The 23,268-nt window shown below is 37.8% G+C and overlaps 1 protein-coding gene across 1 annotated transcript in view; it reads right to left on the reverse strand.

The window, feature by feature from the left end:
- Pip4p2 (phosphatidylinositol-4,5-bisphosphate 4-phosphatase 2) overlaps positions 1-23,268 on the reverse strand; it is a 65,452-nt gene that overhangs the window by 32,607 nt on the left and 9,577 nt on the right. Inside the window, exons 2-3 of the mRNA XM_004656926.2 lie at positions 4,876-5,024; positions 418-524 (exon numbers count right to left, since the gene is read on the reverse strand). Of these exons, the coding sequence (XP_004656983.1) occupies positions 418-524; positions 4,876-5,024 (256 nt within the window). The remainder of the gene's footprint in view (positions 1-417; positions 525-4,875; positions 5,025-23,268) is intronic.

The following is a 23,268-nucleotide window of genomic DNA, read 5'->3' on the forward strand; positions in this document are numbered from 1 at the left end:
TTAGCACATACATAATTGAATTTGGCAGAGAAAAGTAATTCCAAAAATTAATTGCATATGTTATGTTCACCAAAGACTAGTGTAGTTCATAATGAGATACACAGTGATAACTTCTTCTGGATTAAAATTACCTACATCAAATGTAAACTAACTCTTTATTTTTAAATAAGTTCAATGAGCCATTAATTAACTATAGTGCAGCAAGTACTAACATAAGATAAAAAAATCCACTGCTCATTCAACAATATTATATCCTATAAATACTTATGACTGTCAAGTTCTAACTATACCATAACTTTACAAACAACATAAATCTAAATGCTATAAAGGCAAACATTATCTAGAACAAATCCTGGTACACAATGTACAAAATGAGCCTTTAATAAATACTTGAATGAACAAATCTTTCTCTCTTACCAGTTGGGTCTCGGACATCCTATTCGCCGAGATGTATCCTTACAAATGAGGAGACAATTACAAGGGCATCTAACATATTTCTTCCCTGATGGGGGGGTTTTGATTGGCTAGATAAGGGAAGAAAATGCAAACACAGCAAATTAACCAAACTGTAGGTTGTTTGTGTTTAAAACAGAAATGAGTTCTTGAAAATTAAAGCACCCGCAGTGCTACTGAAGTAGAGTAAGAAAAAGTGCAAGGCAAGTGGTTTCAAACCACATACATGATGGAAAGCACTCTGAAATTTGGAGGAAGCTGTAGAAATTTGATTGGCAGGGGCATATTTCAAAATAAGTTGGTACAGGTCTGGTAACATGGGAGGAATATTTAGTGCACACCAAGAGTTGTTTCATCTTCACTTCCAAAGACAAGGTCATTACCAGCCTAGTTAGGTGCACACAAGGAGGATTCCTGCCCAATCCAGAGATAATGACTTCACCCACAGTGGGAGAAGGCAGCTTATGAGCCATTTGGCCTTTCCTTAAACTACTCAGGAGAATAAGAAATTGATCTTGTGATATTCTCTATTTAAAACTTGAAATTGCTCTTCACTCTAGCATTTCTTTAAAAAAGAACTCTACAGTAAATTTCAAAGCAAGAATAAACACCATCAAAAAAGCACTCCTTGAGCTCACTAAAAATCACCTTGAAAAGAACAGAGCATCAATTCTGAGGCACTCTGGCCATCTGTGTGGCAAGAAGTTAACTGTGAGGAACATTAAACAACCTTAGATTAGGAGACATTCTGCAAAGTACCTTACATGTGTTCTTCAACATATAAAAGGTAATTAAAAAAAAAAAAAAACTAAAAGAAAGAAAACTTTTGTTTAGAAAGCATGAGAAGGACATGGCAACCAAATGGGATGTACAATTCTGGTTTGATTCCTGAAATGTTTGTTTTTCTAAAGGACACTAATGGAACAAGTGGGGAAACATAAGTTAGGTCAAAAGACGCTGTGACAAAGTATCAACACTAGTTTCCTACATCTGATAACTATAAGACGACTAAGAATGAATGAATATAATTAAATGTGTACTGTGATAAATAAGTCAATGTCCTACTGTAGTAAAATTTACACATGTATTTTATTCCCATCTCACATTTAGCATCACTGCTTCCTTGTGATTTCTTAGAATTTCCATTAGCTTAGCCTAACAATTGCTTGTCTTTAACTTTACATTCAGTAGGTAATTCAGAATTTTGTTCACACATATACATGCACAAATAATTCTCAATTCAATCTATTTTTGAAAGAGCAATTTGATTCTTTGTTCTTTGGATTTGTTGTGTTTCTAAATCTTCACATACCTATCAGATTCCTAGCTGAGTGGCTTCCCAGGAGGACAGAGACTTGGATACCCTAGGTGACATGAGAATGAATCACAGTGAAAAGTAAAAGTATGATAACAGGGACAAAGATAGTGGGCAGAAGGAATTGCACCAGGGCCCCTAGGACATCACAGCTGCTATTTTCAATCTATATTTCCTTTGAAGGAATGCCCAGTTGCCTAACACTTTTTCCACATAAATTTAAGATCAAGTTGTAACTTTAGACATTATCAGTCATATGTGAACCCGTGCTTCAAAGACTTTTCACCTTTTTGTATCCTTTGTAATGTTCCAGATATCAGACAAGACAATATGATTATTGCCTATTAACTCTAGGGTCTTCACAAACATTCACCTGTCTTTACTCCACAGGGCAGTGATCATGTAAAAACTCAGCATAATTTCCAATATGGTCAGAAGTAGTTTTTACAGACATATCCCAATGATTTTGTATAAACTTATTATTTCTAAGTAGAAAGATTGACTATGGTTGCTAAATCTTTAGGAACCTTATGATTCCTACAAGAATCATCTAATTTGCTTTCTTTTCTTTATAACTCATGATTTTCTATTCATTAGAGAGCAATCTCCAGATATGGCAACACATTCTGGCAATACCAGCATTCCCAGGGGCTGAGGCAGGAAGAGCTTAACCTGGGCAATGGAGGAAGATAATGTCAAAAATATTACGAAGATGATGGTGGGAAAATTGGGAGGATGGCTCAATGGTTAAGAGCACTTGCTACCTTAACTGTAATAGCCTTTCCATCCAGAGACAGCCAAATTCAAATTCCCAGAACCCATAAAAAGAAGTCTGGACACGACCATGTATCTCTGTAACCACAGACCATGGGGGACAGAGACTGGAGAATCTCTAGGGCTTGCTGATGGAAAGCAACTCCAGTTGAGGAAGAGATCCTGTCTCAAGTAAATATGCATATGAATAATAAGAGAGAGAAACCTGATAATCTCTTCTGGCCTCCACACGTATGAACGCAGAGAGAGAAAATTAAATTTAAAATGGGAAAGAAAAAAAGGAAGGAAGGAAGGGAGGGAGGAAGAGAAGGAAGGAAGGAAGATAGAAAGAGAAAGGGAAGAAGGGAGGGAGCAAGGAGGAAGGATATGAATATAAAAGAATAAGAGAAAATATTAACACATCAAATGCAAGGAAACTTTTAAAGCAGTGACTTATATTTTGTGGACTTATTTGAGAGAGAAAGGAAGGGAGGGAGAAAGGGTATGGGCATGGCAAGGACTCTGCAACAGCAAACTCCAGACACATGTACCATTATGCACCTGGCTTTACATGGGCACTAGGGAATTGAACCTGGGCATGAAGGCTTTGCAAGCAAGCACCATTAACCACTGAACCATCTCCTCAGAAAAATGCAGTGCATTTTAAAGTTGATAATTTTGTCCTACCACTTTTATTTGTTTGCCAACTGTGCACATAGCACAAAAAATGTTGATGCCAATTAAGTTTATTAGCTAATTGTCAACCTACAAAGAAACTAGCTACTTTTGTAGCTATGATTAATTAACATGATATGCTGTCCCTTGTAGACAAAAAATATTTACAATGACATGTATTGCTTTATGACTTAGGTTTTTATCTTTTTACTTTCTGTACAATGTATAAAGGCCAATATAGAAAATATTAGAAATAATAATTAGAAATATAATGATTACTACTTGACTCATTTATACATTTCTAAAGAAAAGAAACTACAAACTCCAAGATTATATAAATATTTAAGGATAGATTTTGAGAGAGATTTAAATTTTAAAAAGAAGTATAACTATGAAAGTAGTAGCAACCTAGTTCATCTAAGCCAATATATGCCTTGCCAATTATTTATTTGAAACTATAAAAATTTTACTTATATTTCATTACCCTCCACACAGATCAGTCTTTAAAAGTGCTTTCCAAATTGTTTTTTATTTCACTGCATTAATTAAAAAATAAATCAGACAAATGTACTTAATGAAATGCTATGCTACTTATAAACAGTTTGGTATTGATGTCAACAATAAATTCATAACCACAAAAAAATGATATTAACATCTTGTAGACATAAAAAAGTATAGAAAGCCAGGCATGGTGGCACATGTCTTTAATCCCAGCACTCGGGAGGCAGAGGTAGGAGGATCACCGTGAGTTCAAGGTTCCCTGAGACTCCATAGTGAATTCCAGGTCAGTCTGGGCTAGAGTGAGACCCTACCAGGAAAAACAAACAAAAAACTATATAAAAATAAAATTGACATCATATATATATATATATATATATATATATAGAGAGAGAGAGAGAGAGAGAGAGAGAGAGAGAGAGAGAGAGAGAGAGAATAGCTGGGTATGGTGGTGCATGCCTTTAATCCCAGCACTCTGAAAGCAGAGAAGTAGAAAGATTGTCATGAGTTACATGCCAACCTGAGACTACATAGTGAATTCCAGGTCAGCACTGCTACAGTGAGATACTACATTGAAAAACTAACTAACAATAATAATAATAACAATAACAAAAAGGGGCTGGAGAGATGCCTTAGCAGTTAAGGCATTTGTCTGCAGAGCCAAAGGATCCCATTTCAGTTCTCCAGAACCCATGTAAGCCAGATGCATAAGGGGCACATGCATATGGAGTTCATTTGCAGTGGCTGAAGGTCCTGGCATACACATTCTCTCTCTCTCTCTCTCTCTCTCTCTCTCTCTCTCCTTCTTTCTCTCTCCCAAAAATAAATAAGTAAAATATATTTGAAAAAAAGTGTAAATAATTTCCTACATAATACTGTAAAGCAGTAAAGCTCAGTACTTTCATTTTAGTAAAAATCAAGATAGATAGACAGGGAAGGCCATTATAAATACCTTTCATTCTCATTCTCATTCAGAGCATCAAGAATACAAACACATTATATTTAAATTCAACATGAAAACATTGTAATGATGCTAGCTTTAACATGCACAGGCATAATGAGAAAGATCATCAGATCTGTCCACAGCCTACATTTGCCCTAAAGTTGCATTAAGGAAGAACTTCCTTCAGAAATAAGACACCAGATAATAATATGTACTTTTATTGAAAATTTCCACTTACCGTAGCTTCATTGCAAACTGTGCACTTAACCACATGCTGGTGAAGTTTGCCATCCAAATTGATTAGAGATTGGCACACGCTGCAGTTGATTACGGGAATACCACTGGAATCTGGACTGGCGATGGCTGTATATGGAGGTGGGAGCTCCGCTGAAATGATTTCACAGAGTTAGTGTCTCTGAGAATCTACGTGTGGCTTGTCTGAGCATAAACACAATAGAAGTCAAGTAGAAACTTTTAACATTTCCTCCCATTTTTTTTTTAATTTTTATTTATTTATTTGAGAGCGACAGACACAGAAAGAAAGACAGATAGAGGGAGAGAGAGAGAATGGACGCGCCAGGGCTTCCAGCCTCTGCAAACGAACTCCAGACGCGTGCGCCCCCTTGTGCATCTGGCTAACGTGGGACCTGGGGAACCGAGCCTCGAACCGGGGTCCTTAGGCTTCACAGGCAAGCGCTTAACTGCTAAGCCATCTCTCCAGCCCTCCTTCCATTTTTTTAAAAAATACTTTATTTATTTGACAGAGGGAGAGGGAGAGAGAGAGAATGGATGTGCCAGGGCCTCCAGCCACTGGAAATGAACTTCAGATGCATGTGCCCCCTTGTGCATCTGGCTAACACGGGGCCTGGGGAATCGAACCTGGTCCTTTGGCTTTGCAGGCAAACACCTTAACAGCTAAGCCATCCCTCCAGCTTCCATATTTATGTTTTTAAAGCTAGCTGACTTACCCATATTTCAGAGTATAAACATGCATGGGTCTATGTTGTTAATTGGAATAATTATTAACTGATATCGCTGGTATAAGTCTTCCCCAATGTGCCAGTTTCCTTTTACTAGCTGACACTCAAAATATCCACTCTATTCCTTTGTGTACACTTACCACCTATAGTAGGAGGGTGGTGCTGTATGCTTAAACTAAAGCATCTTACATTTGAACAGCTACAATTCAAGTAGGTGGCTGAAACAGTAGGATTTGATTTCAAGGTTAAGGGTAGCCTAGGACACACAAGTCAAACATAAAAGTGAAATTTCCTCACTGAAGCAGCCAGGCTAAGACTACCTGGAGTCTGATGTCAGTGACTTATGATGTCTTAGACAAATATCTGGAGCCTAACTGCTAATGATCCTTGCCCTATCCAAGTGGCTAGTCTTCAGAAAATTTGAACTACAGAATTTGACACTTGAGTTTTACCTACATTTTCTCACTTTTTTATATATACATGTAAAAACTACAAGCTAGACTCTGCATATGAAAGAGAACATGTGGTTTGGGGCTTTCTGAGTTTGGGTCACCTCCTGTAATAAAATTCTTTCCAAGTCTGTCCACTTTCTTGCAAATTTCATAATTTAATTTTTCTCTAATAATGAGTAAAGTTCTATTGTATATATGGACCCAAATTTCAAGATTCCTTTACCTATGATGGGCATCTAGGTTTGTTTCATTTTCTAGCTATTGTGAATAGAGCAACAATAATCATGGATATCTTAGTGTCTTTGTGGCAGGATACAAAATCCTTTGTGTATATTCTCCTCAGGAGCGATACACCTGGGCCACACAGAAAAACATTCTATTTTTAGCTTTTTGAGGAAACTCAACACTGATTTCAAAAGTGGCTCTACCAGTTTACATTCTCAATAACTCTGTAGAAGGGTTCCTGTTTCCTCATATACTCTAGTCACCATTTGTTGTCAGTTTTTGCAGTTAAGTCCCAAGAAAGCTACAATGGTGCCCAAAAATGTGTAATAAGAGATGAAAAAGAAGGGGAGGGGGGAATGGCAAAGGGCACATGTGACATGTAAACAGAAAAGAGGGAAGACATAAAGGGGAATAGAGGATGGTGGAGATGGGGAAATAAACTAAACAAATTGCATTTGAAAATACCCTAATTATACCTAAAATGATGTGCTAACTAAACAATAAAATAAAATAAATTTACTACTTGACAAGATAGTGAGATGCCCAATAATCAATCCATATGTGAGCCCTCAAAAATGACCCAGCAGATAAGACAAATAACATTTTTACTTGTTATTAAAAAAAAAAATCTGGGCTGGAGAGATGGCTTAGCAGTTAAGCACTTTCCTGTGAAGCCTAAGGATCCTGGTTCGAGGCTCGTTTCCCCAGGACCCACGTTAGCCAGATGCACAAGGGGGCACACGCATCTGGAGTTTGTTTGCAGTGGCTGGAAGCCCTGACACGCCCATTCCCTCTCTGTCTATTTCTCTCCCTCTCTTTCTGTCACTTTCAAATAAGTAAATAAAAAATGGACAACAACAACAAAGAAAATCCCCCACTCCCACAAGATCTCACCAGCTATCTCCTCTCAGGAAACTCACCCTGCCACTCTTGAAGTTTATTTCAGTAAACTCTTATCCTTCTCTCCTTCCTCATCCTCATCCTTCTCTCTTTCTATTTCTCCCCTTCATAAACTCTATTTTAACCCTCCCACAATAGCAGTCTTTCAGATACTGTTTCAAACAGTTACAAGGAGACTCTGACTAAAAATATAAACAATAAATAAATAAAATCCAAAGCTTGACTGACTATTAATCTAAAAAGTAAAATGATGAACAAAAGTTAAATATTAGAATCATTTACATATAGCATAAATTACATACTGTCAAGCACTTTACTCTGTGCCAGTTAACTGATTGGCTATAATAAGAATAAAAGAAGGTTTTGTAACTAGTAAAGGAGGGAGAGAAATGAACCTGGGCAAACTAAACATAACAATGGAACAAAGATGGTGATCATATTAATTTCAGACATAAATAAGATAAATTAACTTTTAGTCTCAAATGTTTACTTGTCACTAAAGACTTTTAAAGATGTCAACTATTTATAGGTCAAACAAAATGGGACTGGAGAGATGGCTTAGTGGTTAATGCATTTGCCTGCAAAGCTGAAGGGTCCAAGTTCAATTCCCCAGGACCCAAGTAAGCCTGATGCATAAAGTAGCAGATGTGTATGGAGGCTAGAGGCCCTGATGCCCCTCTTTTATCTCTCTCTATCTGCCTCTTTTCTTTCTCTCTCTCAAATAAATATATAAATACAAAATATAATTATGTGATTAAGTATTTCAACAATATTCACAACCTAAAGAATGGGGAAATGAATTATACCAGGGTAGCAATGCTGATAACTGATGAAAACAATGGTATGGAAGGACATACAGTTCATACTACTTTTGTAACCATAACCTTATACCAAGGCCCTAGCAGGGAAGTGGACATTTTAAAGAGGGACTCTTGTTATCTTATATAACAACAACAAAAAAATTTCTTTCTCTTGAACAAAAAAAGGTAGCAACTTTAAAATCCTAATTTTCCTTGGCCAGGACTTAAGTACAAAACTGACTTTGTAGCAGAAAGTAGAGATAACCTGGATCTCAGGTCCCCCTTTTCCAGGAAAGGACTAATTAGCCAATTTCTCAGTTAAATTTAGCTATGCTCGAGCCTTTTTCTCATAAGATGGTAACAAGCAAGATGAGGAGGAAATTAGACTTGTCCCCTCAATCCTTGACCAAAGTATAAATGAATCCATTTTCTTTAACCAGTTTTTGTTTCTAGATTTATTTAAAAATACAGGTAATAGGCAGCATGTTTATGGACGTAAGTATCCCCAAAAGTAACACTTTTGAAAACTTTGAAAATGTCCATAACTCAAGGACATACATAAGCGAGTACATACTATTTTTTGTTGTTTTTGAGATGTGTAAATATGACTGGATAGATAAGGGCCAATGCCTAGTTTCACAAACAAATATGATGTACTAGTAGTATAGGAAAGTATAGACAAAACAATTAGCAGAGCCTAAAAAACCCACAGAAAATCATAAAGCAGAATTTAAACAGAGAGAAAAAGAGAGAGGAAGATTAATAAAAAGGAAGAAATATGTTTAAAATGTTGGAGAAGGAGTCCTGATATCCCATTGTAGACTGAAATTTCTATAGGGAATTCTTAATCCCTTTCTGAATGTTTGTTGTTTGTTGTTGTGTTATATGCTTTGAAGATAGGTCTCTCTATATACCCTAGGCTGCCCTTGAACTTGTGATTCTCTTGCCTGAGCCTTTCAAATTTTGAGACTACAAAACTAAGCAAACACTTCGGACTCCTATGGATGGTTTGTTGTTTGCAATGCTAGGTATCAAACTATTGTGCAGCAAAGTAAACAGGATAGCACTTTGTCACTGAGCTATATCCTCTTTTGGTAGCTATCTCAATTACAGACCTAGAAAGCCCTTGCATGTCAGAAATTATCTTAGGACACTTAGAAAAGGGTCATCACCTAAAATGACTGAGTTCCACAAAGGAGAACTGAGGCTTATCTCAAGGGTTATGTAACACTGCAAAACAGAACCCCTGTAGCTACTCATGAATGAGCTATTTTTGACATAGAGGCTTTCCTAGCCACTCACTAGATCCTTGATTCTGTGATATTTCTAAAAGTGTCAGAGCATAATACATTAGAACATATTTACAATCTACTTGTTCTTGAGGGTTACTAGGTAGATTCTTTTTCAGACTGCAAAGGATTAGCATCAAGTGTTCTTCCCACCAATGATTCAAACACTGAAGATCTGCAGAAGCCAAGGTTTCAAGAAAGAGACCACTTTTAAAATAACAATTGCTTACATTTCTGGGAAATTTATACTCAAACACTGAATGTGAAAATAAGTTCATTCAGAGTATCTTAAATTCTAAAAATAATTTTAAATTCTTGAAAGAAGGTGAAGTTACTGTAGACTGACCTACAATGTATTAAGAAGACAAAAGTAGGTTCAAGGAACAATGAGTCAAGAGTACATGCTAGGCCTTGCAATTTATGAACTGCTTTATCAGATCTCAATAAAGACATTATAGGGAAAAGAATACTCACCTCACTAGAAATTCAAGATACTGCCTTGTTTTTAATATGTATTAACAAGAATATTATTTATAAAAGCTGATCTCTCTTGTCTTTCCTTTTAGTTATAAAGAGGAATTAGTTCCCCTGAATACCCAACTGTCTCTGCTTTACAAAGAATGAAGGAAAGACCTTTAAAGACAATTTCATTCATCAATCTTACCTAAAGCAATCTACACATTTAATGCAATCCCTATCAAAATTCCAAAGGCTTTCTTCATGGAAATAGAAAAAACAATCCAAAAATTCATTTGGAATCACAAAAAACCTCGAATATCTAAAATAATACTGAGCAACAAAAATAAGGCTGGTGGTATCACCATACCTGATTTTAACCTATACTACAGAGCCATAGTAACAAAAACAGTGTGGTACTGGCACAAAAACAGACATGTAGATCAGTGGAACAGAATAGAGGACCCAGATGTAAGCCCAAGTAGCTATAGCCACCTGATATTCAATAAAAATGCCAAACATACTCAGTGGAGAAGAGACAGCCTCTTCAGCAAATGGTGTTGGGAAAACTGGATATATATCTGCAGAAGGATGAAAATAGATTCTTCTCTCTTGCCGTGCACAAGAATTAAGTCCAAATAGATTAAAGACTTTAACAACAGACCTGAAATTCTGAAACTGCTAGAGGAAAAAGTAGGGGAAACCCTTCAACATACTGGTCTTGGCAAAGACTTACAACCCCAATTGCTCAGGCAATAAAACCACAGATTAATCACTGGGACCTCATGAAATTACCAAGATTTTGCACTGCAAAGGACACAGTGAAAAAAGCAAAGAGGCAACCTACAGGATGGGAAAAAAATCATCGCCAGCTATATATCTGATAGAGGATTAATATCTAGGATATACAAAGAACTCAAAAAGTTAAATAATAAGGAATCAAACAAGCCAATCAAAAAATGGGCTATGGGGCTAAATCGAGAGTTCTCAAAGGAAGAAATACGAATGGCATATAAGCATCTAAAAAAATGTTCTACGTCACTAGTCATCAGGGAAATGCAGATTAAAACTACATTGAGATTCCATCTCACTCCTGTCAGATTGGCCACCATCATGAAAACAAATGATCATAAATGTTGGTGGGGATGTGGAAAAAAGGAACCCTTCTACACTGCTGGTGGGAATGCAATCTAGTCCAGCCATTGTGGAAAACAGTGTGGAGGTTCCTAAAACAGCTAAAGATTGATCTACCATATGACCCAGCTATAGCACTCCTAGGCATATATCCAAAGGACTCATCTCATTTCCTTAGAAGTACATGCTCAACCATGTTTATTGTTGCTCAATTTATAATAGCTGGGGAATGGAACCAGCCTAGATGTCCCTCAACAGATGAGTGGATAAAGATAATTTCATTCAAAATACATGAACAAAAATGGATGGATCTAGAAAGAACCATACTACGTGAAGTGATATGAACTCAGATAGAACAAAATCACATGTTCTTTCTGATATGTAATCTTAGCTTGTATTATCTTTTAAATATTCATATGGAGGGGAGTGGATAAAACCTATGAACATAGAACTACAACCACAAGTGAATATAAAGATGACCTGGAAGACGGGGATGGACAAAAGGATAGCTGTAATATGTAAACAGAAATAAGAAAAATATAATGGAAAGGGAGCTGGAAAGATGGCTCAGTGGTTGAAGGCACTTGCTTTCGAAGCCTGATGAGCTGAGTTTGATTCCCTAGTATCTATGTGTGGTAGTTTGAATGAATCACCCCCAATATATTCAAGATTTTATTAAAGTTTGAGGTTTGTAAATTAGATCAGTAGCTACCTGGCTGAAGGAGGTGTCACTGTGGGTGTATCCAAGGGTCCAGCCCTAAGGTATGGGGGTATATTTGGAATTCCATTCTAAAGATATGCAAAGTTCTTGAGCTTTGCCTGGAGTTCCTAAAATGTGCTTGCTTGTGGTGCTGGTGATATGGCTTGTAGTGTTTTCTCTCTCCACTTGGACCTGTGAAAGTGGGTTACCTTCTTTTGCCATTAGGGAACTTCCCTTGCTTCAATAAATCTCTTCCTCCCATAACCGGAAGTTTATCCCAGCAACCTGAGCCTGACTGCTACAGAATTGGTACCAGGAGTGGAGTGTGGATGAGATGAATCTAACCATGTGATTTTGGTCTTTTGGAAGTTTTTTGTTTTTTGGAGGAATAGGCATGCAGTTGGCACTTGCATCTGAGAACACCTTCTGGAGCAGTAAGCCAAGTTTTATGGACTATTCTTGTGAGAGTCTGAAAATGCTAAGTGTACAGAAAATTGTATTTGAAGGTTTGACTTATGAACTTATGAGATTAGCTCATGAAGTTTCTAAGGCAAAGAAAAGACTGCAGAAAACCTTATTAGAACTTGGCTACTGGTATAAGGGCTGGTTTATTTCTGATGTGCAGGCCCAGAGAGTTTGATCAAGGTTAAATTTGTAATGAACTGATGTGCTTGACTAAAGATATGGGAGATTTAAGATTTTAAGTTGGAAAAATTCAAGCAAGTTTAAAAGTTACTGGCATAGGGACTGGCTTTAGATTATTGAAGTTGCTATTTTCAAATACATTAGCATTTGGAAGGAAGATGGCCCCAGTACTTGACATTACAACAATGAAAAGGATGCCTGAGGAAACACTATGATAGAAATGCCAACTCTTTTTACTCGAGAAGGAATCTGGTTTTCAAGAACACAATTTATATCATCTGTGAATTAAGAATATGGCTAGGTCCTGAACACCTGGTATTAGTTTCAGAAACATGAAAAATGTGTGGAGTGGTAATGAAGTACACACTATTTCAGGAGCTGCTGCTGAGATCAAAATCACATGTTCTTTCTGATATGTAATCTTAACTTGTAATATCTCTTAAGTATTCATATGGAGGGGAGTGGATAAAACCTATGAACATAGAACTACAACCACAAGTGAATATACAGATGACCTGGAAGTGTATAGGCAGCATATCATGACCATCATGAAGAGGCCAGCAAAGCCATTGGAAGATGGACTGTAGTTTGCATGGTGATCCAAAGATGTTTAGATATACCAGGACTATGCAAGGGCTACCATGCAGTGGTGTTGGCTCAGGATGGAAGGTTTCCCTGACTATTCAGCCCAGCTGGAGGGGAAGAATTGGACAATCCAGAGACATTTAGTCACTGGTGATATCACACTTGAACTGCAGAAGTTTGATGTTTGCTTAATGGTTATTAAGTTTGCCTTTTTACAGTCTCACCTTGTCATGCCTTATAGCAGTTGGAAATGTTTACTGTATGCCTTTATATGTTGAACATGCATAACTTGTTTGATTTTGCAAGAGTCTCACTGAAGAGATAATCTTAAATTTCATATGAGACTTAGGACTTTGGAACTATTTTAAAGTTGGTACAGACTATGGGGACCTTTGAATTTGATGATATACAAAGTGATATAGTTATGAATCTATTGGAGGCCAGGGGTGAAATGTGGCAGTTTGAATGGATGGCCCCCAATATATCCAGAATTTTATTAAAGGTTGTAATTTAGATCTGGAGCCCTCTGTCTGGTTACAGGAGGTATCACTGTGGGTGGATCCTACGGTCCAGCCCTAAGGTGTGGGACTGGAATTGGAATTCCATTCTAAAGATATTCACATTTCTTGAGCTTTGCCTAGAGTTCTTAAAGTGTGCTTGCTATGGTGTTAGTGGTGTGGCTTGTGGGTTTTTCTCTCTTTGCTTGCACTTGTGAAAGCAAGCAACCTTCTGCTGTTATTATGGAACCTACCTTGCTCTAATAAATCCCTTCCTTCCAAAACTTGCCTGATCTGGAAGTCCATCCCAGCAAACTGACCCTAACTACTACACTATGTAAAGGCAGATGCACAGAGTGGCACATTAGCAATGGCAGGAGGATTTGGTATGTCTATGCTCTCTCCTCCCCCCACTCTCTCTGAAATTAATAAAGAAATATTATTTAAGAAAGAAAATAAAGATATATGGAGGAAATGGAAACGGAACAAGAGAAGTACCCAGAATCAACCAAAAAAAAAAATTGTACTTGTAAAATATATATATATATATATATAAATTCTGGAAAACACACACATACATGCACACACACTAACAAACATGCATACATACAAAGCAAGTACACTGGTGGTCAGGGTAGGAAATGACAGTTGCAAACTATGATAATGGGCCACTCTAACAAATAGCTTATTGCTAAATGTCAATGGGTGATCTTAGGAATCATATAAGTGCATCAAGGTGTCCAAAGCCTTCAGATATACCTGCTAAGATTTGTACTACTGAATTTTGAATTTGTTCAACAAGAAGACTTTAGATGACAAAAACATTTTCAGATCAACTCTTAGATTAGAAGTTAAAAATGGAACAGACAGCAAGTTCGATGATCCCAAAGGAACTTCTGGTTTGTCCATGATGATTCCCTAGAACTCCTCATTGTGTGTGCTCTGTGACTACTGTTTACTGAATAGTTACAATGAAGAAGTGAATCACTGAAATTTATCAGATACAACTCCTCTTAGAAAAATAGCTCTGAATTTATCACTATGAATCTCCCTATTGAGGAGGATGGGATCCTTGGGAAAGAACATAACTTCTAGGGGAAAAAAATGTTCTTTTTTCATTGAAAACAGTATTTCCAAATCATATCCTGAGAGATGATATAGCCAGACAGATGGGCCTAACCCACCAAATAAATGGAATGAATCCGAGAAATCAATAGAATGACAGATGCTGTAGCCTAATTGCTCCACTAACCAGTGTTTGCAGGCCTTTCATGTCCATTACTTTAGCCCTAAGATAATTTAAAGAAGTTTCTTGTACTTTTGGACATCCTACCCATCACTCAAATTTTACCCCGACGAAATCTTGACTTACAGCTCTACCTTTACTTGTAAGGGACTTGTATTTAGTCCACAGTTTTTCCTATAATACTTCACAACTTAGATTTGTTCATTTTGTTTCTTTTGACTTTTAAAACAGTCAACAGATCACTACTAATGTTAAATTTTTGTACTAGATTTTAAAAAAGTCCACTGGTATCTCAGAATTAGAAATCATTCAAATTCTTCATTTTGTAACAGTCTTATTTATTTAACATAGAAGCATTTTCTCTCCACAATGTGTTAAATAAACAACTTTTTCTCCATGTAAGTGCTATTCACTAGGCTAGTGGTCCTTAATTCTAAAACGACAACAACAAAAAATTTAAAAATTTCCAGAAGTGTACAATGTTAGAAATGTTTAACACATTTACAAAAAAAGGTATGGGACATTCCATTATAGGAGGGGGAAACACAACATGAGCAGAAGCTGGACTTCACCTCAGCCACAGAAGGTGGCAAACACCAGCAGGAGGTAAAGTGCCAATAGAGTGAGCTGAACCCCAGCAAAGGGGAGCTGGGTATAGCATCCGTAAAGTCCTCCCCCCAGCAACACACCTCCTCCAGCAAGACTCCACTTCCTAAACTGCCATCCGCTGGAAACCAAGCATTCAACACACAAGAGTTTATGAGGGATACCTAAGTCAAATCACCACATAAACTTGGGAATTACATAATCTAGTTTCTTCATCTTATTGCAAGGAAAATTAAAGCCTGAAGATACATGCTTTTGACAGGTTATAGAGAACTTCAGCAATCTATTCTGATTCCTGGTGCAGACTGCTACACAATATGCATACACATACACATACACATGTCTTAACGTAAGGAAAAGATGAGGGACTAGTGAGGTGACAATGAGGAAACAGACAGGCCTCTCTGGAAAATCATATCTTGGTTAAATCAAACTAAGAAAAAGATAAGGGCTAGAGAGATGGCTCGGCGGTTAAGGAACTTGCCTACAAAGTGTAAGGTCAGAGGTTGATTCCCCAGTACCCACATAAAATCAGACACACAAAGTGGCACATGCATTTGGAATTTGGTTATGATGGCTAGAGGCCCTAGTGTGCCCATTCTCTCTCTCTCTCCCTCCCTCCCTCCCTCTCTCTCTCTCTCTCTCTCTCTCTCTCTTTATCTCTCTCACCCTCTGGCTCTTTCTCTCTCAAATAAATCAATTAAATAATTTTTTAAAAAAGAAAAAGATGAATCAACTTTAAGAAAATGAATCAGTATTGAAAAAATCATTTCATGATAAGAAAAAAGTTCATAAAAAACGAACCAAGACTCATAAAACGAAAGCACGTGGATCTAGAAGCATACATAATGGTGTTCCTGAAACACTCAAAAGGAAACATTATTATTCTGTAAACCCACAAGTGATCAGATTACATTTTCCCATCATAAGCATCAACATAATTTATCTATTTTATGACAAACAGCCCTTCAGTCTTGCTAATTCAGACTGGTATATGCTTCCTGTTTTGTTTTTCTTTTTTTTTTTAAATTTTTTATTTATTTATTTGAGAGCGACAGACACAGAGAGAAAGACAGATAGAGGGAGAGAGAGAGAATGGGCGCGCCAGGGCTTCCAGCCTCTGCAAACAAACTCCAGACGCGTGCGCCCCCTTGTGCATCTGGCTAATGTGGGACCTGGGGAACCGAGCCTCGAACCGGGGTCCTTAGGGTTCACAGGCAAGCGCTTAACCGCTAAGCCATCTCTCCAGCCCTGTTTTTCTTTATTTGTGCTGTGTTCATCTCAGATACATCATCCAACATTTTAAAGGTTGACACTTTTGCTGGGTGGCTCTGACCCTCACTGTCTCTAGTACTGCTTTACATATCTCATCAGTGGCAATGTCTGTCAGTTTAATTCACCTACCTCGCTTATGCGATCTTTACATCAAGCCCTACAAGCCCTTGATATAAATGTATGAACACTAAAATCTGACATCAGATTAAAATAAGAGATATTTTAGGATTCTATTTTAGAAAAAGCAGTCTGTAAGGAAGGCCTAGGTTGTTTTTTTTTTTCTTTCTTTCTCTCTCTCTTTTCTTTTTTTTTTTTTTTTTTCCCTATCCTTTAATTTACATGGGAAGGATGGATTTTCCTTTAGGATCTTTGGAAGAATTAAGGACAAAATCAGCTTGGCCACTCTGTATGGCATTACAGCTTTTAATGTCAACCCTCTCCAGTTTAGCTTAGTGCAGGGAAAAGGCATGACCACTTTCCTGTCCTGCCCTTTTCTTAAACCAAGTAATGAAACTATTTCAAGAGTCTCTTGGGGGTCTCCCAGAGCCATACATTGGAGGATGCATCTGCCACAAATTGCATTAGAATTTTAGTGGTCAGTTTCCTGACCTCGAATCCCAAGTCACCCTTCTCAGCTCTGTGCTGCAGAGCTGGAGCACTGCACAGCATGCTGACTTTGACAGTTGCAATGAGGTTTTCTGTTAACAAAGATGATGCAAAAAGCCTGTGAGGCTGGAGAAGGAAGGAGCTTATCTCATCTATGTGTTACCTGTGTGCTTCTATGAGCTCCCTATGTACCTGCTGATTTTCTAAACCATTACCCCAAAAGCACTCCTTCACCCTGACAAGAGCAGTTCTTTTCCATGGAAACAAATAATGCAGTTTTTGCCAGAACCAATTTGTATTTCCTCCTGCCAGTTAGCCACTATCCCACACTCAGATGGACAAGGTCTTTCTCCAGAGTTGAGAGAATGAAGTACCAGCAGCTTGGTGCCTCCTCAGAAGTCATGATGTTTCAGCCTTATTTCAAGACCTCCTCCTCTAAGTTGCTAAGCTTCCCAATGCCAGTCTTTCCCCCTTTGGCCCTGAGCCCTAACAGTCATAGTTGCATTTTGTTATTTCCTGGATAGCTTAGAGTAAAAATGTTTACTGTTTAAACCAGGTATGGTGGCGCATGCCTGTAATCCCAGCACTTGGGATGCAGTAGAAGGATTGCTATGAGTTTGAGGCCACCCTGAGACTACATACTGAATTCCAGGTTAGACTGGGCTAGAGCGAGACCTTGCCTTGATTAAAAAAAAAAAAAAAAAAAAATGATTTACCTTATAATTACCTAGTTAACCACTCTAGTTAGCAATTATATCTATGAAATTTTATTGAGTATTTTCATCTTCCGATGAGGTCTTGCCTGACACTCATCTAGGAAGTTACCCCAGGACGCATACGGATAGAAGTAGAGGCGCAGTTGGGCGAGCTGGGACTGGACTGGCATGTTGAGCTTCTTATCAGTGGGAAACAGGATGGCATAAGGTAGCACCCTGATGAATGGGATTAACCATTGTTTAAAGTATGGTGTTTGTGGCTAATTCACTTGATTGCTTTGGCAATAACAATCACTATTTGAACCGTGGCAGATAGATTTACGTGAATCAACTGAGCTCTTGAAGAGTAAAGTTGAGGAGAGAGAAAATAAATAAATTAAATAAATAAATAAATAAAAATCTTTGTTTGAACTCAATTCAAGTCAGAGAAGCAGAGAATGACCACAACCTTAAAACTATAATGTATTTGTAAGAAACAGATAATACTTCTAGATGTTAAACACAAAATTTCACTGTGGCACTTGTAAAAATATAATGACAGGTAAATTCAGAGCTTTACTGAAAGCCAGGGCCTTGAATGAAGAGGAATGGAATTCTGGAATGTAGCCATCTCTTTGTTCCCAAACACCTGAGAATCTTAAACCTCTGCATCTTAGAATGACTCCTTGCAAGCAAACAGCTTTCCCTCTATAGCTGCAAAGACCAGCTTTATCTCTGGAATTAGCTCATGTGAGGTAGTGGCCTCACAAGAAGATTGCCATTTTTCTGAAGGTCTACCATCAAAACTTACTGCCTCTATGGGCTGGAGAGATGGCTTAGCAGTTAAGCACTTGTCTGTGAAGCCTAAGGACCCCAGCTCAAGGCTCGATTCCCCAGGACCCACATTAGATAGATGCACAAGGGGGTGTATGCATCTGTAGTTTGTTTGCAGTGGCTAGAAGCCCTGGCGCACCCACTCTCTCTCTCTCTGTCTGTTGGTATCAAATAAATAAATAAAAATAAACAAAAAAAATTTAAAAAAACTTACTGCCTCTAGATGCAGGATAATCTCAACTGGTCCAGGAGACCAAATCCACAGAAAGCTTAAGAAAGAAGCACCATATGCATTAAGAGCACTGTAAACTGGGTGATACATACTGCACAAATATGGAAATATTTGTAACGTTTGTATAAGGGGGACAAAGCAAACAAAATGGAACTTAATGCTGAACTGGGTCAGATTTTATGGACTCCTTGCTTGTTTTAAAGACAGAGTGGCTCTAAGAATTTTCTTTTTGGTTGTTAAGTCTTGGTATATGCATTTAATGATACTGAGATGCCAAAAGAAATGTATTTCTAGTATAATTCAGAAGGAATTGCAGATTTCAAGCTGAGAATATTGGAGTGGAATTCTCATATGAAAGCTCTATACCCACACCTACATTCCCTGGGACAGCCTATATCAAGCTCCCTTCACAAAGACAACCAAAATTACCCTGTCTATAGGAAATAAGGCATCCTGCCATGGTGTTCTCCCACATACAGCAGTTATTATAAGTGATGACTCTACTGAAATGGGCTGCTGGGTGTCCATGGGATTATAAAATTACAGAATAATGTGCCAGCTATCAGCAATTCAACAGCAAAGGCAAAGTGGGTGCATCTATAATAAATGAAAGCAGTGGGTTTTAAAATACTAAAATACTTTACCCTACAAAGATATTAGTCTAGGATGGAAATGTATGAAGAATCAGCAAAATTTAAAAAAAAAAAAATACTTGGTTGTATATTAAAAACAAAAAAGTGCATCCAGATGTGGTGGAACACGCCTTTAATCCCAGCACTGGGAGGCAGAGGTAGGAGGATCACAGTGAGTTCACGACTGCCCTGAGACTACATAGTGAATTCCAGGTCAGCTAGAGTGAGATCCTACCTTGAAAACACAAACAAACAAACAAAAAATCATTTAGATATGTTAACTAGCAAAGTAATGCATAAGTACAATAGAATCTCAATGTCTCAATCAGTTCCTGACAAAAACAGGTTCAAAGAACCATAACACCTTTACAGAAGAGGTGGCTGAGGATCTTGATAAAGCATCCAGGAGCAACTGACTTGTTACCTAAGAATTCTTCCTTAGAGCCTTCTGCAAAGAAACCTGATGCCACTAACTAGTGTTCACTGGTGAAGAGAAAATTCCCTGATTTTTCACTAATTAAACTGATTTAAACAGTGCTCATATTAAAAAAAAATGGCCATCAAGTGACAGTCAATGTCTTAGGTCAGGTCTAATTAACAGTGGCTCCAGTATACCCGGAGAACATTCTGAAGTTATTTTTCCAGTTTCTGAAAACACAATTTGAGAAAACTTTCTTGGCAACCATGTAGGTGCCAACTGTGCTCTCTGGTTAAGAAGGCCACGAGGAAGTTACTGGAATTTATAAAGAAAGCAACACCATATCCCTGGGAGAATAGCAGGTCATCATGAAAAATAAAAGATGCAGGGGTGGTAATGCATGTTATAGATCTCTTAAACTCATTCATTTTAGGTTTCACTGCTGCTCAAGGGCATCCTAGTTTCTCAGCTAAAAACGTATCATAAGGAGCTGGAGATGGCTTTGCAGATAAGGGGCTGACAGTAAAACGGAATTCTGCAGTACCCGCGTAAAGCCAGATGCACAAGGTAGTCCATGCATCTGGAGTTTGTCGCAGCTAGAGGCCCTGATGTACCCATTCTGTCTATTTGCATACCCACCCCCTCTTTCAAGTAAGTAAATAAATATTTTTTAAGAAGTATGATAAAGCCTCTCCTTGAGTTCTGATGTAAGATAAAGAGAAGAAGGCTTTAGCATAGGCAGGTGAAAGACAGCCATATGCTATTGAGGATGCCTAGGAGTCAGTCAGCACCCAGGTACTCAACATGTGCTGTGTGCCCAGCCCTGTGTGGTCACATATTGAGCATACAGTGGATAATGGAGCATGTTCTTGGATTCAAAGAGCTCAGATTTCACATTCTAAAAATGTAGTAAGCCAGTGAAAGTATGATGATATTTTTGTATAAATTTCCTCATAACTTGAAACACTGGTGACTTAATGAGTGCACACATATTTTTACCTGATAAAGTAGAATGATATAAAATAAAAACACAAAAGTCAACGATTCCATGTACCAATAAGAAACAAGTGGGCTGGAGAGATGGCTTAGCGGTTAAGCGCTTGCCTGTGAAGCCTAAGGACCCCGGTTCGAGGCTCAGTTCCCCAGGTCCCACGTTAGCCAGATGCACAAGGGGGCGCACGCGTCTGGAGTTCATTTGCAGAGGCTGGAAGCCCTGGCGCGCCCATTCTCTCTCTCTCCCTCTATCTGTCTTTCTCTCTGTGTCTGTCACTCTCAAATAAATAAATAAAAATTTAAAAAAAAAAAGAATGTAAAACACTGACTTGCATAGAAATAGCAGTCATAAAAAAAAAGAAACAAGTAATAAGGAAAAAGTCACAATAGATACTTAAGACCCCTAAGGGTATGAGAAAGACCTTTAAAATGAAAACTGTAAGTCACTGAAAAATTAAATTGAAGAAGACATTAGACTAGATAATAGATGATGATAGATGATAGAAAGATTTTCCATTTATATAGATTTGCAGAACTAGTATATGAAGATGGGTGTTTTACCAAAAGAAATCTCCAGATTCAACACAATCCTCATCAAAATTCTAATGGCATTCTTCACAGAACTAAAAAAAAAAAAAAAAATCCTAAAATTTAGATGGAAATACAAAAGAGCTAACAGAAACAGCCAAAGCAAGCCTAAGCAGAAAGATCAGTGCTAGAGGTACCACAATATCTGATCTCAAGTTATACAATAGAACCATAATCATAAAAACAGTATGCTAGTGGCAAAAAGGACACATAAACCTATGGATAGAATAAAGGACCAAGAAATAAACCCACACAGCTAAAGCCAACTAATCTTTGACAAAGATTTCAAAAATATACATTAGAAAAATGATAAATGATGCTGGGAAAACTGGATAGTCACATGTAGAGGAATGGGGCTAGGTCCATGTGTTTCAGGCTACACAAACATCAATTGAAAATAAATCAAAACCTTAATGTAAGTGTTGAAACACTAACTGCTAGAGAACACCACAGGAAAAACACTTCAAGATAAGGGCATAGGCAAAAACTTAATGAAAAGTACTCTCATGGTGATGGGAGTGAAGGCTGAACTTTTAAAAATATATGTTTATTTATTTATTCATTCAAGATAGAGAAAGAAAGAGAATGGGTGCGCCAGAGCCTCTAGCTACTGCACACAAACTCCAGATGCATGGGCCACCTTGTTCATCTGGCTTACATGGGCACTAGGGAACCAAACCTGGGTCCTTAGTCTTCACAGGCAAGTACCTTAATCACTAAGCTATCTCTCCAGCCCAAAGTTAAACTTTTAGTACACTGTGCACCTGTCTGTCTCACTGGCACAGTAACAATCTAGCGCAGTAGATACATTTTATTAATCTTATATATGCTGTCTTCATATATTATCAGTTTTTCTGTCTGTTTAAGAAGATTGACATGTAGGCCACATTTTTTTTTTTTTTTGCCTCCCCTGCACACAGGACCAGCAACCCTAATTCTAACTTCTCCCTATCCTCTTTTCAGATAGGAAAAGTGCATAGTCAAGTATAAACTCCTTTGGTGATCAGCTTTTAGAAACAATCCCCAAATATACTTTCTTTGAACTCACTTATTAGTTGCCTACCTTTGGCCTACAACCTTGATAGTAGAAAGATCTGCCTTTCCTGAGATGTATTCACTTCAAATTAAGTAGCTACTGCTTCTTGAACCTCACCTACTACCTTGCAAATTACTTTTCCTAACAAAAAGACAAGCTCCCCTCTGGGTTGTGTGATTCTTGCAGCCTGGAGTTTCCAACCTGCAAGACAGCTCAAAGACAATGCTGTTTATCTGAGATCTCTTATCTGTGATTCCATAACTAGCAGCACCAGGAAATAATCCCAGGAATTGACATCTGGGACTGCATGAAATTAAAAGAAGAGTCAGAGATAGAAAGAGAGAATGGCTGTTCCAGGGCCGTCAGCTGCTGTAAACTAGCTCCAGACATGTGTGCTCCCTTGTGCACATGTGCGTCATTGCAAGCTTGTGGATTGTGGGTCTAGCTTATGTGGGACCTGAAGATTCACAACATGACTGCTTAGGCTTAGCAGGCAAGCACCTTAACCATTAAGCCATCTATCCAGCCCTAAAAAGCTTTAAGACAGCTAAGGGAACAATGACCAGAGTGAAGAAACTGCCTATAGAACAGGAGAAAAATATTTCCCTACAATTCATCCCATAGGTGATTAATATCTACAATCTACATAGAACTCCAAATATTGAAAATCCTCTTTGCAGAAGTCACTCAATCAATCAATAAAATAATACTTTGAATATACAGTTTTCAAAGGAAGAAATAAAAATGGGGGTTGGAGAGATGTCTTAGCAATTAAGGCGCTTGCCTGCAAGGCCAAGAGACCCAGGT

This window comes from Jaculus jaculus, chromosome 2, assembly GCF_020740685.1.
Source record: "Jaculus jaculus isolate mJacJac1 chromosome 2, mJacJac1.mat.Y.cur, whole genome shotgun sequence".
In the NCBI taxonomy this organism is placed as follows: domain Eukaryota; kingdom Metazoa; phylum Chordata; class Mammalia; order Rodentia; family Dipodidae; genus Jaculus; species Jaculus jaculus.